The sequence below is a fragment of the Eriocheir sinensis genome, chromosome 41, assembly GCF_024679095.1.
Source record: "Eriocheir sinensis breed Jianghai 21 chromosome 41, ASM2467909v1, whole genome shotgun sequence".
Lineage (NCBI taxonomy): Eukaryota > Metazoa > Arthropoda > Malacostraca > Decapoda > Varunidae > Eriocheir > Eriocheir sinensis.
Genome location: NC_066549.1, coordinates 6,849,343 through 6,862,165, shown reverse-complemented (window position 1 = coordinate 6,862,165; position 12,823 = coordinate 6,849,343). Strand labels below are relative to the sequence as shown.

The window sequence follows — 12,823 nt, the reverse complement described above, 5'->3', positions numbered from 1 at the left end:
ATAATTCTCGGGAAGCTTTCCTTAACAGGCCTACAGACAGCAGCTGAAGAGAACAAAATTTTCACCCTTAAGCCTCCTCGTCCACAGATCTCTGTAAACCCGATTTCAAACTTTTAATTGTTGTTACACTGTCAATATTACAGCTTAATTAATTATATTCATCCAGTTCGATGCGTACACCAGTTTTTGCGTAAACCTTCAGAAGCCCAAATTTTACCCAACCTATCCAATGCTCCGGGTTCTCATATACTTATTTTTCCATAGTGCGTACTTTAGTAGTATCAACAGCAGTCGCATTAGTGTTTTTCTTATGCCAGGTGCGGAGCTCCCAGGCTTGGAGATAAGGGAGTTATATGGGGTATCCCGTCGCCTTATGTATTCCGCGTCGCCCGCATGATTTAAGCCGAGCAGCGAGGCGAGAAGCTCACTCACAGCTCCGGGTACACAGGACGAGGCCGCGGAGGTTACAGAGAGGTCGCACTGAACTTGTTGACAGTCTCCACGCTACCCGAGCCTCACTTCGTCATGGTTTCGTCGACGAGTCTTCTGCTGCTGCTGGGTGGGTGATACGTCCATAACACGAGTAGGCCTTTTATAGGGACTTGGCTTTGGGTAGGAAGTTGTACTAAAAACCTTATCACGAAGTATTTTTATGTCCCGAAGCAAACACGATATTTAAAGATGATTCTGATTCTTTTTTTGGCATCTTTCTCCCTCTGGCTTTATTGATTATTGCGGAGAGTTTATTTTTACGTTTTGTCTCCCTTGGTCTGTCTTCTTTACTGTCTTATTTCGGCTTTCCTCGTTGAGTTCGACATGGCGGACCAACAGCTTCGATCTCTTCCTGTCTTCGTCCTCTTTACTGTCTTATTTCGGCTTTCCTCGGTGGAGTTCGACATAGCGGACCAACAGCTTCGATCTCTGTCTGTCTTCGTCCTCTTTACTGTCTTATTTCGGCTTTCCTCGTTGAGTTCGACATAGCGGACCAACAGCTTCGATCTCTTCCTGTCTTCTTCCTCTTCCTCCGTCAAGCCAGCCGCCAACATATCCCTCCTCACCGAATCCATAAACCTCTTCTTTGCCTCTCATTTCTTGCTCGGTATTCCATCTCCAGCATCCATTTCCAGATAGATTTAAGCAATGTTTTTTATACATGTCCAAAGCAACTTAATCTCGACTCGGTTAAAGACGTCTTGATTAAGAAAAGCTCATCACTAGACTTTCAAGATGCAAAAAGATCATTAATGGACAGCTAATGATCACGGGAGGCCAAAATTATGGGAACAGAGCCATTGGTAAGGATTTAGATAGATTGATAGATAGATAGATAAGGAGAGATACAGTTGAATAGGGAGGGGGGACTATACACCCACCCATAAGTAACCAACCCTTTCTCATCAACACAGTGGGAGTCATGGGTGCCGTGACTGCCGCCCCCCAGCATGCCCCCCAGCACGCCCCCCGCGCCACCCTGGGGGACGTTCGCTTCCTGCTGTGGACCAGGTGAGATCACGCCCACCTCAGTCTAACCTAATTTGACCTAAACACACACCAGAGAAACACGTAGCGGGATTTCTTTGGGGAGGCTCAAGTATTGGGCACTCAAAACAGGTCGAATACACTCACAAGCACAAGCACACGCACATACACAAGCACACTGCAGCCTGTTACCTCTACAAGCACGGGTTCGCCATCACCTGTAGGTCGAGAGTAGAGTAAACAACCAGCACACTGCGTCTGTCCCAAGCAGTCAACACCAACACATCAACACACTGCATTCAACACTTCACACTAACACACCTACACCACATTGCACACTACTCGTAACACAAGAACCCTGCACTCCAACACACTGCATTCAACACTTCAGACCAACACACTCACATCACACTGCACACTAACACAAGAACCCAGCACTCCAACACACCAACACACTGCATTCAACACTTCACACCAACACACTCACATCACACTGCACACTAACACAAAAGCCCTGCACTCCAACACACCATCACACTGCATTCAACACTTCACACCAACACACTCACATCACACTGCACACTAACACAAGAGCCCTGCACTCCAACACACCAACACACCGCATCCCTTACAAGCGGTCAACACAATCACCATGACAATCACGACACTACACATCTTCCACCTATACCTCCTCTTCACCACGCACCTTCATAGACACCTCCCTACACAGCCTCCTCCTCACCTCCTTATACACCTTCACCACTCACCTGCCTATACACACAGCGAGTTTTGGGAGCAGCGAGTAGCGGGCTTTTTTTTTATTTTTTTTATTATTGTTTCCTTTTTAGTGTGCCCTTGAGCTGTCTCCTTTGTTGTAAAAAAAAAAAAAACTTTCTATACATTTCCCTCACCACTCACGCCACCCCAATCTTTACCCACCACGGCAGGTCTAACTCCGGGGACGAGGACTACCAGGTGGTGAAGGAAGGGGACCTCACCAGTCTGGGTCCCTTCAACGGCGCTGACCCCACCGTGGTGCTCGTGCACGGCTTCTCCGCCCGCGGGGACCATGGCTGGCCGCTGGACGGAAAGACGGGTGAGAACGATGTGACTTTATTTTTTTTTATTATTATTATTTTTTTTTACAGCAGAGGAGACAGTGCAAGGGCGTAAAAAAAAGAAAACAATATGAAAAAAAGCCCGCTACCTACTGCTCCTAAGATAGACTGATTATGATAGACTGATTCTAGTTTTAGTATTCGTGAAGGCTTAAACTATTTTCTATTTTCATATTTTCAAGCGATGTGCTAAAGAATCTGCTTTCTCTAAATTGTCCTTCCTCTTAGGTAAATTTTAATTAGTTTCACAATCTCCGCTACGGTGGTGGAGTGTTTGCTGTCGTCTTCTGTATCGTAGCTACGCAGTGCGATAAGCGAGGCGGGAGACGATTGGTTTTGGTGTTGGTGTGCTGGTTACACGTCGACGCTACTATCGGCACTATCTATTTCAAAATTCATGGCCCTGCCGTCTCTCCTTCCGCCTGTCCCTCTGTTCATGACGCGCCCTTCCTCCTCTCCGACAGAGCTGCTGGCGCACGGCTCCTACAACGTCATCTCAGTGGAGTGGAGCAAGCTGGCGGCGGCGCCCTGGTACCCCACGGCCGTCGACTTTGTGCCGCAGGTGGGTGTCCCGGCCTCGTCAGCCTGAGTGACTTATTATACTGATCGCGACTATTCCTTGAGGCTGACAGAAGAGGTGATTAAGAGTAGTGGGAGGTTCTAAGCTCATTCGAAGAAGGTACAGACACATACGAAGCTAACCCCGCCCCCTGCTCCAGGTCGGGGCCCTCACGGCAAGTCTCCTGGACTGGCTGCACGAGGCGGCGGGCATGGACGCCTCCGGGGTGCAGGCTGTTGGCCACTCCCTCGGGGCTCACCTCGCGGGAGCCATCGGACAGAACCTGAAGACCTTCCGCCTTCCCTTCCTCACGGGTGAGTCTCCCTTCTCCTTTACCGCCACAGGGAAGGCCAATCAGCGCCCCTTCCGTCACTGTTGGCTGTTAGGCGAGTCGGTGCGCTTTTCACCTTACAGTTGGGTCAGTCGATGCCACTTCTCTCACAGAGGACATAGGTCATAGGTTATAAGCCATACGACCATTATCCCCCTTTCAGCTAGCAGGCAATTTGTTTTCCATTACCTCCCCCACCATCCCCACCACCACTAAATACATCAGCCTCCAAACTCCTGCAAAGTTTCGACTAAGAGCCCTGCAGTCTTGTCTTCCTTCCCCGTTCTCACATTCTTCCCTTCTCTCTTTAGGCTCTTCTTCCCCAAGTGTCTTCACCTAACCCTCCGCACTCCCATCATCACCATCACACCTCTATATCCTTTCCCCCCCCCCTGCAGGCATGGACCCGGCTGGCCCAGAGTTCCACCATCAGTCGGAGTCGGGTCGAATTGACAAATCAGACGCAGAGTTTGTGCAGATAATCCACAGCAACGGCGGCGGCATTCTGGAGGTGAGGGCCTTGTATATGTGTGTGTGTGTGTGTGGGTGTGGGGGGGGGAGGAGTGGGGGGGGGATATGCAAGAGTAGGGCAAGGATTAATGAGGAGTGTAGGGAGGGGAGGGAGGGACTGGAAGGTGACTTTGAAATACGACTCAAACTCACAAGACAATTAACGATCAAATATACTTTCCATTACAAAAACTACGAGTCTTTTTTCCGAGTAGCGTGCTGCGTGATATTTACTTGCATCGCTTTCTTTACTCATTAATGTTATGGTTTACCCGGAATCTAAAAAAAAAAGGTTGGTATTACAAGACACTTTCGCTTCTAACATCAACTATTTATAAAGGTCAAAGAAGGAGGCAATCGAGTTCTAGCGAGTGTTTCTTTGGGTTCACGGTACAGAAGAAGGATCAAACTACCACCAGGGTAAAAAAAACTTCTCCTGGAAATGCCCAAAAGTCCTAGGAAAGCCTTGTCAAATAGGCGAACTTAAGCGACAAAATGTTTAGTAATACGCCCCTTAAAAAATCTCTCCTCCCGGGCTGTAGGGCTGCGTGGGGATGGAGGAAGCTAGCGGTCACGTGGACTTCTACCCCAACGGAGGCGAGCACCAGCCGGGCTGCACCATTGGCGGGGACTGGATGGACCTGCTGGTCGGTGAGTACTGGCTGTATAATGTTACTTCACCACCCATTCACAAGCTACACCCGTACACTCCTACCTACCTACCTGTGTAAATGTCAGCCTATCTTCTTATCTACCAAAATAGTCCTAGTATCTTTGGGTTCTGTGCTTTGGTAACTACAGTGGACCTTCGTACCCTGGACTAATGGGAGGGAACCCTTGTGAGAATGTCAGACATCCCGAGTATGCGGTGCGTGTATACATAATGACAGGAACAAAACAACACCGGGCTACTTTGATGGTTTTAGGGAATCTTCATTGAGGTTTCGACTTGTGTGTCCCTACCAGGCGGGTGCAGCCACGGCAAGTGTTACAAGTACTGGATGGAGAGCATCAGAGGGCAGCTTCCCTTCGTGTCACGGCCTTGCCAGGACTGGGAAACCTACACCAGTGACGGCTGCAACACCTGTGGCCAGGGATGCCTCGAGATGGGCTTCCACGTGAACCGCAGGTGAGAACACGGGAGTCAGAGGAGGGGTCCGGGGCACGACCTGGGCTGAGGGAGGTACTGAGGGCCATGGGGACAGTCTAGATGTTGAGCACGGTGCATGACAAGGCAGGTGCCGAGGATCATAGGGAACGCTGGAGGCTGAACAGGAGTTACAATATTGAAGGGGATAGGACAGGATCACGGTCTGGGGGAAGCAGTAATGGGACGGGGCACTCTCCTATAGGGGCTGTGCAAGGTGGTGAGGCTGTTGTGAATCGTTACCATGGAGGCTACAGGAGATAAGACGCGAGGGACGGGACAGGAAAGATGTTGTTATGCTACTCGATAATGCTGATATTGTTATGATGTGTGCTTTATTTGATAACGAGGAAGCTCATGGCGCTATACAACAGACAAGGTTATTTTTAACTAAAACGAAACAGACGCTGCAATGAATATAAGTATGCCTTAACTAAAGAAGGAAGGCACATAATATACTACTTTGCGTCACAGGTGTCTTTCAGTCTAATTCGCGACTTAATCGTGTTTCCTTACCCCACAGCCTGGAGGGGCAGTACTTCCTCGCCACCAACAGGCAGGAGCCGTACGCTCAGGGTGGTGCTGTCCGCGCCCTGTAACACCAGAGTCACGGAGCAGCGAAGGAAGACAAAATATTGATACGTGTTCGTCGCAGTCCTTGTCTATTAACCTCAGTGTTTGACGCGCCGCCGCGCTGCATTGGTGCACGCAGACCTCTCGTCACCGTGATGCTTTTGTAACTACATGTGGGGACAAGAGGAGTACATAATAAAACAACCTGCAGGAGTGGGCAGAAGCACCTCAGACTCAACACAGCGTGTCTTCCCTGTCAACAAAAGAGATAAAGCTATAGTCAGCCTGTGGGAGTCCGAAGGTATTTTCTATCACTGTGCTCCTTCCTTCTGAGAGACAAAGGGAGGACAGACACAACCTGGACCATCACAGCTGAGCCAACACAACACACCTCGCGCCAACACGGTGTCCTGCAGTCTACATGAGGAAACAATACCCCTTTAATGGCGCCCCGCTGAGCCACCCCAACCCGCCCTTCAACAACAACAACAACAACAACAGGAGCAGCGGGAAGCTTGGGATAAAGACTCCTTGGATGGCTCTTTGAATTCTCCCTCCAGCCAAGGGAATGAGAGGAGTGAAACAACCTTCGGCCACTCCGGCGAAGGACAGTTACATCTCGTGGCAGCACATCCATCGACGCTTAGCAGTATCATCATCATCATCAGCAACAACAACAACAACAACAACAACATCAACAGCAGCAGCATCTTCCATGAGGGTGCTCGTGCGAGGCCTTGCTCAGCGCAGCGGCAAATTTATAGACTTTGATTAAGTTTAGTTAAGTCTGACGCAACAGTTATAGAAACAAATAAAAAATAATGCAAGGGAACTAATGCTGACTTGTTATTGAATGCCTTGAAGCGGACCACAAAGACAAACTGATAAAGACAGACAAAATGACACACACACACACACACACACACACACACACACACACACACACACACGAATCATCTGAAAATTGAGTGGAGATAGATAGAGAAAAAAAAAGGACGGAGGGGCCAAACGTACTCATGACAAACATAGACAGACAAACAGACAGACAGACGGGAAAACGAGCATACAGACACTCGAGAAGGTAGACAGACAGGTACAGACAGTGACAGATAATTTTGAGAACACTGGAAAATAAACATCAACAACAACAATAAAAATAATAATAATAACAATACACTAATTCCTCCTTATACATTATTACGTCAAAACACACCTGTAGATACACCTTTCCTTCCCCCTTTCCCCTCCCTCCTTTCCTTCCCCCTTCCCTGTCTCCCCTCCCTCCTCTCCCCTCTTCTCCCCTCCACTTCACCGTCCAGTCGTTTTCCTCATCTTCGCCTCCCACAAACCTTCTTCCTTCTCTCAACTTCTTCCACTTCTCTCTTTTTTTTTTACCTCCCTCTCTTCTATTTTCTCTCCGCGACCTCTATGACCCAATGTGTTCTCCTCCCCTTTCCTCCTTACCTCCTTACCTCTTCTTCTACCACTCCTTTCCTCCATTTTACCTACCTTTACCTCCCCTTTCCTCCTCCTCCTCCTTCTACTTCCCTTTGTTTCCTCCTTTCCTCATTCTTACCTCACTTTACTTTTCCTTGCCTCCCTCTTTCTCCTTATCTCCCTTTCTTTTTCTACCTCCCCTTTCCTCACTTTCTCCCTCTACCTTTTCTTTTCTCCTTCTTACCTCCCTTTACCTTTCCTTGCCTTCCTCTTTCTCCTTACCCCGCCTTCTTTTTCTACCCTCCCTTTTCTCCTTCTATCTCCCCTTTCCTCCCTTTCTCCTTTTACCTCTTCTTTCCATCTTCTTACCTTCATTATCTTACCTAACTCTTCCTATTTCCTACCTTCTTCTGCCTCTTTCTTATCCCATTCTTACCTCCCCCTTACCTGCCCCATTACCTCCCTCGCTCACACCTGACGTGCCATGAAGAAATACCTGTTTTCAGTTTATTAATACTTAAGAGAATGGTCGCTATAAGATTTTTGGCTGAGATGGAGAAGCGAGATGAAGTAAAGGATTCCGGGAAGATGGGGGATAGATAAAAGGGAAAGAAAGGAAAAGGAAAGAAAAGAAATGGGATGGATACGAGGAGAAGAAAAAAGCGAGGAGAAGCAAAGAAAAGCGAGAGATTAAAGGAAAAGAAAAACAAAGGAAAAATAAAGTAGAAACTATAATTATGAGTAAAGAAAAGGGAAAAAAAAGATAAATAGATAGATAGGTGAGTAGATAGATAGATAGATAGACATGGCAAGTAAGAGAGAGAGAGAGAGAGAGAGAGAGAGAGAGAGAGAGAGAGAGAGAGAGAGAGAGAGAGAGAGAGAGAGAGAGAGAGAGAGAGAGAGAGAGAGAGAGAGAGAGAGAGAGAGAGAGAGAGAGAGAGAGAGAGAGAGAGAGAGAGAGAGAGAGAGACAGAGATACAAAAAGAAACAGATAGAGAGAGAGACTTGAAGAAGATATGAAAAAGAATGAAAAAGAGCAGAAAAAAACATGAACTATTGAGAAAAACATTAAAAAAAGTATAAATTTCGTATGGACAGAGTGTGTGAAGGTAAGGAGGAGGAGGAGGAGGAGGAGGCACAGTAGTAAAGGGTTAGAGCAATAAGGAGAGAAAGGAAGGAGGGAGGAGAGGGAGGTGGAGGGAGGGAAGGAAGGAAGGAAGGAAGGAGGAAGGAGGGGGAGGGAGGGAGGGAGGGAAGAAAGGAAGGGTGGGAAGGTCATAATATTATCCCTGGACAAAGCATTCTTAGAGAGAGAGAGAGAGAGAGAGAGAGAGAGAGAGAGAGAGAGAGAGAGAGAGAGAGAGAGAGAGAGAGAGAGAGAGAGAGAGAGAGAGAGAGAGAGAGAGAGAGAGAGAGAGAGAGAGAGAGAGAGAGAGAGAGAGAGAGAGAGAGAGAGAGAGAGAGAGAGAGAGAGAGAGAGAGAGAGAGAGAGAGAATGATGATGATGATGAGGAAGAAAGTTAGGAGGAAGACAAAAAGTAAAAATAGGAGAAAAAAAGGAGACGGATGTAAAAAATGATGATAATGATATTGATGATAATGAGGTGGAGTAGGAGGTGGAGGAGGAGGAGGAGGAGGAGGAGGAGGAGAAAGAGGATGGAGTGGAGGTGGGTGGAGAAGGAGAGAAACGCAATCAGGATAAAGAGGGAAGAAAGAAGGGAGTGAGAGAGGAGGGAGGGGGGGAAGGGGGAGAGAAGGAGGGAGGGATGAAGGGGGGGGGGAGTGGAAGCAGGTGACCCTCAAGAAAGGAGAAAGTCCCAACAAAAGAGAGAAGCACATTTTTTGGTCCTTCTCTCCCTTCTCCCCCTCTCCCCCCTCCCCCCTTTCCTCCTCCTTCACTTCCCTCCCTTGCGTCCTTCTCCTTCCTTGGTGATCCTAATGAAGAGAGGTAGGGAGGAGGGGAGGGGGAGGAAGAGGGGGGAGAGGGGAGGTAAAGGGGGTGGAAGGGGGGTTGAGTTGTATATTTTTTTGTTAGTTTTGATTTACCATGACTCTCTCTCTCTCTCTCTCTCTTACACACACATACACACACACACACACACACACACACAAGGGGTATCAAATGACATTGTTATCAGCGACCAACCAATTTGTTCCTTCAGCAGGTGAGAACGTCTTGCCCAGGTAGATTTGCATAATAAGGGACAGGTATGGGGAGCAGGATTAGGGGGCGGGGAGGTGTGTGTGGGGGTGAGGGGTGACGAGGTAGCACCCACATTTGATCCACCCTTTCAGCTTCTCCTCCTCCTCCTTCTCCTCTTCCTGCCCACGCCCATCTCCTACCACTTACAACCTTAACCCAACCTTAACCCAAGAACCTCGAGAACTCTATTATAGTGTTGCTGTATTGGTGCGCTCCTTATTGTGCATCGCTGCCTGTGTTTGATTCTGTCCGGCAAAGGAAGGAGACAGAAACCAACGGATAGAAAGGACGATTGATTGATGGTTTGTTCATTGGTTCGTCGTGTCTTGGCGCCGCAACATCTCTGGGTCATATGGCGCCGGATCTGCTTCAAAATGGCTTGTATTTTAAAACTATATGAAACCGGTTAAAAGTGTGTGGGGGGGGGAGGGGGAATCTGGAGCTCCCCTGTGCAGGCTATTAGGTCTCTTGCAGTCTCCCTATGTTCTAATGTTCTTACGTGTTTAATTCTGTTCGGCACGTTTGTAAGCTCCCAAACCAAACAGAAAACACGACGAAAATTCCTTGTATAGTGTTTTTTTTTTTTTTTTTTTTTTTTTTTACAGCAGAGGAGTCAGTTCAAGGGCATAAAAAAAAGGTAGCAAATGTGAAGAAAAAAAAACTATACAAGGAATTTTCGTCGTGTTTTGTGTTTGGTTGGGGAGCTTACAAACGTGCTGTACTGGACTGTAAGACTGGCCCAGAGAAACCAAGGGATAAAGAAGGAGAAGACCGGAATATAAAGTTATGATAGTGAATAACAGGTGGCGAAATAGATGAAAAAAAACGAACAAAAATACAAAAAAAGACCGCCCGCAATGTCGTGAGAAAACTAACGCATAAAAAACATGAAAATATCGGAATTATGATGTCTAGGTGAAGAAAATTAATGACAGAGTAGATGAAAAAAACAACAACGGATAAAAAAAATGAAAAGACCGCCTGCAATGTCGTGAGAAAACTAACGCATAAAAAGCATGAAAATATCGGAATTATGATGTCTAGGTGAAGAAAATTAATGACAGTAGACGAAACAAACAACAACGGATGAAAAAAATGAAAAGACCGCCCGCAATGTCATGAGAAAACTAACGCATAAAAAGCATGAAAATATCGGAATTATGATGTCTAGGTGAAGAAAATTAATGACAGAGTAGATGAAAAAAACAACAACGGATAAAAAAAATGAAAAGATCGACCGCAATGTGATCGTAAAACATATATGACAAGACCGCAATATGAAGTTACAGTTAACAATAAAGATGAGAGTAGAGTGATCAAATTGAACCTTAGAGATATATTGATGCTCCCCTTTCTCGCAGCCCCTTCCCCTTACATTACCCATTCCCTGCCCCCCCTCCCCCCCCAGTCTCGCCATACCCTTTCTGCCCTCTCCCTCCTACATCACTCCCTCCCTCCCTGCCCCCCACCCCCACAGCCAAACAGTTCTCACCCCTATACTGATGATTATTAATTCTTGATCCTCCTCCCTCCTCACCTCCCCCCTGGACCAGCACCCCAGACTGCACCCTAAAGACTAACATCCCCTCCCCCCTTCCTCCTGCAACTCAGCCTCCCACCCACTTACATCCACCCACATAGCCGACTCAACCGCTACCGAGGGCCATCACACTCTAACTAACGACATAATTTGGTCATCGTGTGTGTGTGTGTGTGTGTGTGTGTGTGTGTGTGTGTGTGTGTGAGTGTTGTCCCCGCGGTCCACCGTGCCCCGCGCCCCAAGGCCCCGCGCCCCGTGACCCACATGGAGAGGCGTGCCGCATCCCGCCCTCCGGAGCATGCTAGCGCTCCTTTTTATTCCCCGCTCCCAATGTTAGGACAGACAAGCCCAACACGGCGCGGTAATGTGCGTGTCAGCGGCGGGGCGAGGCCTTGAGACGGCACTTACTGGCAGGCGTGGCCAATCCAGCTTCCCTGTGCGTGTATATATGTGTGTGCGAACCATGACACACGAGATAAAACTATGAGGTCAGGTAAATGGCAACAAGAGAATAATATAAAAATGTGGAGTTCTGGATGTGCTGCCGTGAAGGTTAGCGACGACGTGTTAGCGATGACGATACTGAAAGACGACGAAGAGAAAAGAAATAAGGAAAGCGATTTTAGAAAAGCACCTTAACACGAGAAACGAAGTAATGACAGTAGATTTAGAAACGTACCTTAACACGAGAAACGAAATAGAGAAAGTGAATTTAGAAACACAACTTGAATATGAGAAACCAAACAAAGAAAGCAAATTTAAAGACATATAATAACGCGTGAAACTAAATAAAGAGAAAACAGATTTAGAAACATAATAACACGAAAAACGCAACGAAGAATACAGACTTAGAGAGAAAGCGAATTTAAAAACACAACTTAAATATGAGAAACCAAACAAAGAAAGCAAATTTAAAGACATATAATAACGCGTGAAACTAAATAAAGAGAAAACAGATTTAGAAACATAATAACACGAAAAACGCAACGAAGAATACAGACTTAGAGAGAAAGCGAATTTAAAAACACAACTTAAATATGAGAAACCAAACAAAGAAAGCAAATTTAAAGACATATAATAACGCGTGAAACGAAATAAAGAGAACAGATTTAGAAACATAATAACACGAAAAACGCAACGAAGAATACAGACTTAGAGAGAAAGTGAATTTAAAAACACAACTTAAATATGAGAAACCAAACAAAGAAAGCAGATTTAAAGACATATAATAACACGAGAAACGAAATAAAGAGAACAGATTTAGAAACATAATAACACGAGAAACGCAACGAAGAAAGCGGACTTAGAGAGAGAGCGGATTTAAAGACCTGCAGTTAAGACATTTCGCATGGCTACAATACTACATGCTAAACAAATGAGGGAACCACTAACCTGTGAAGAGGAGGAGGAGGTGGAACGTGCCGGAGGAGGGAGGGCTTCTGCTGCTGGTATGTGTGTATGGGGCTGGGGTGAGGCACTTCAGGGCGTTAGTAAGTCGGACAGGAGATCTTATGATGGTACGGGAGGCTCCACCACCACCACCTGTGAAGAAGAGGAGGAGGTGGAGAGCGTTGGGCGAGGGAGGGCTTCTGCTGCTGGTATATGTGTGTATGGGGCGGGGGTGAGGCACTGTAGGGCGTTAGTAAGATATCCTGGAGCTCTTAAGATGATATGGGAGGGTCCACCACCACCACCACCACCACCACCTGTGAAGAAGAGGAGGAGGTGGAGAGCGTTGGGCGAGGAAGGGCTTCTGCTGCTGGTATGTGTGTATGGGGCTGGGGTGAGGCACTGTAGGGCGTTAGTAAGATATCCTGGAGCTCTTAAGATGATATGGGAAGGTCCACCACCACCACCACCACCTGTGAAGAAAAGAGGAAGTGGACAGGAAGGGCTGCTGCTGTTTTTTTTTTTTGGGGGAGGGGG

At 47.1% G+C, this 12,823-nt stretch overlaps 1 protein-coding gene across 1 annotated transcript; it reads left to right on the top strand.

The window, feature by feature from the left end:
• Nucleotides 1–391: 391 nt before the first annotated feature.
• LOC127009582 (inactive pancreatic lipase-related protein 1-like) lies at nucleotides 392–6,553 on the top strand. The gene is made up of 9 exons (XM_050882788.1): nucleotides 392–559; nucleotides 1,407–1,503; nucleotides 2,427–2,575; nucleotides 3,062–3,159; nucleotides 3,317–3,470; nucleotides 3,886–3,998; nucleotides 4,540–4,648; nucleotides 4,964–5,126; nucleotides 5,668–6,553. Exons 1-9 carry the CDS (start codon nucleotides 526–528, stop codon nucleotides 5,741–5,743), a joined length of 993 nt encoding a protein of 330 aa, XP_050738745.1. The 5' UTR covers nucleotides 392–525; the 3' UTR covers nucleotides 5,744–6,553.
• The last annotated feature ends 6,270 nt before the right edge of the window (nucleotides 6,554–12,823 follow it).

What these genes read in the sequence shown, in the direction of transcription:
- LOC127009582 (XM_050882788.1), top strand. Translation starts at nt 526, where the DNA reads ATGGTTTCGTCGACGAGTCTTCTGCTGCTGCTGG. An exon ending in ACGGCGGCGGCATTCTGGAG is followed by an intron (nt 3,999 to 4,539) that starts GTGAGGGCCTTG and finishes CCCGGGCTGTAG; the next exon opens with GGCTGCGTGGGGATGGAGGA. An exon ending in CTGGATGGACCTGCTGGTCG is followed by an intron (nt 4,649 to 4,963) that starts GTGAGTACTGGC and finishes TGTCCCTACCAG; the next exon opens with GCGGGTGCAGCCACGGCAAG.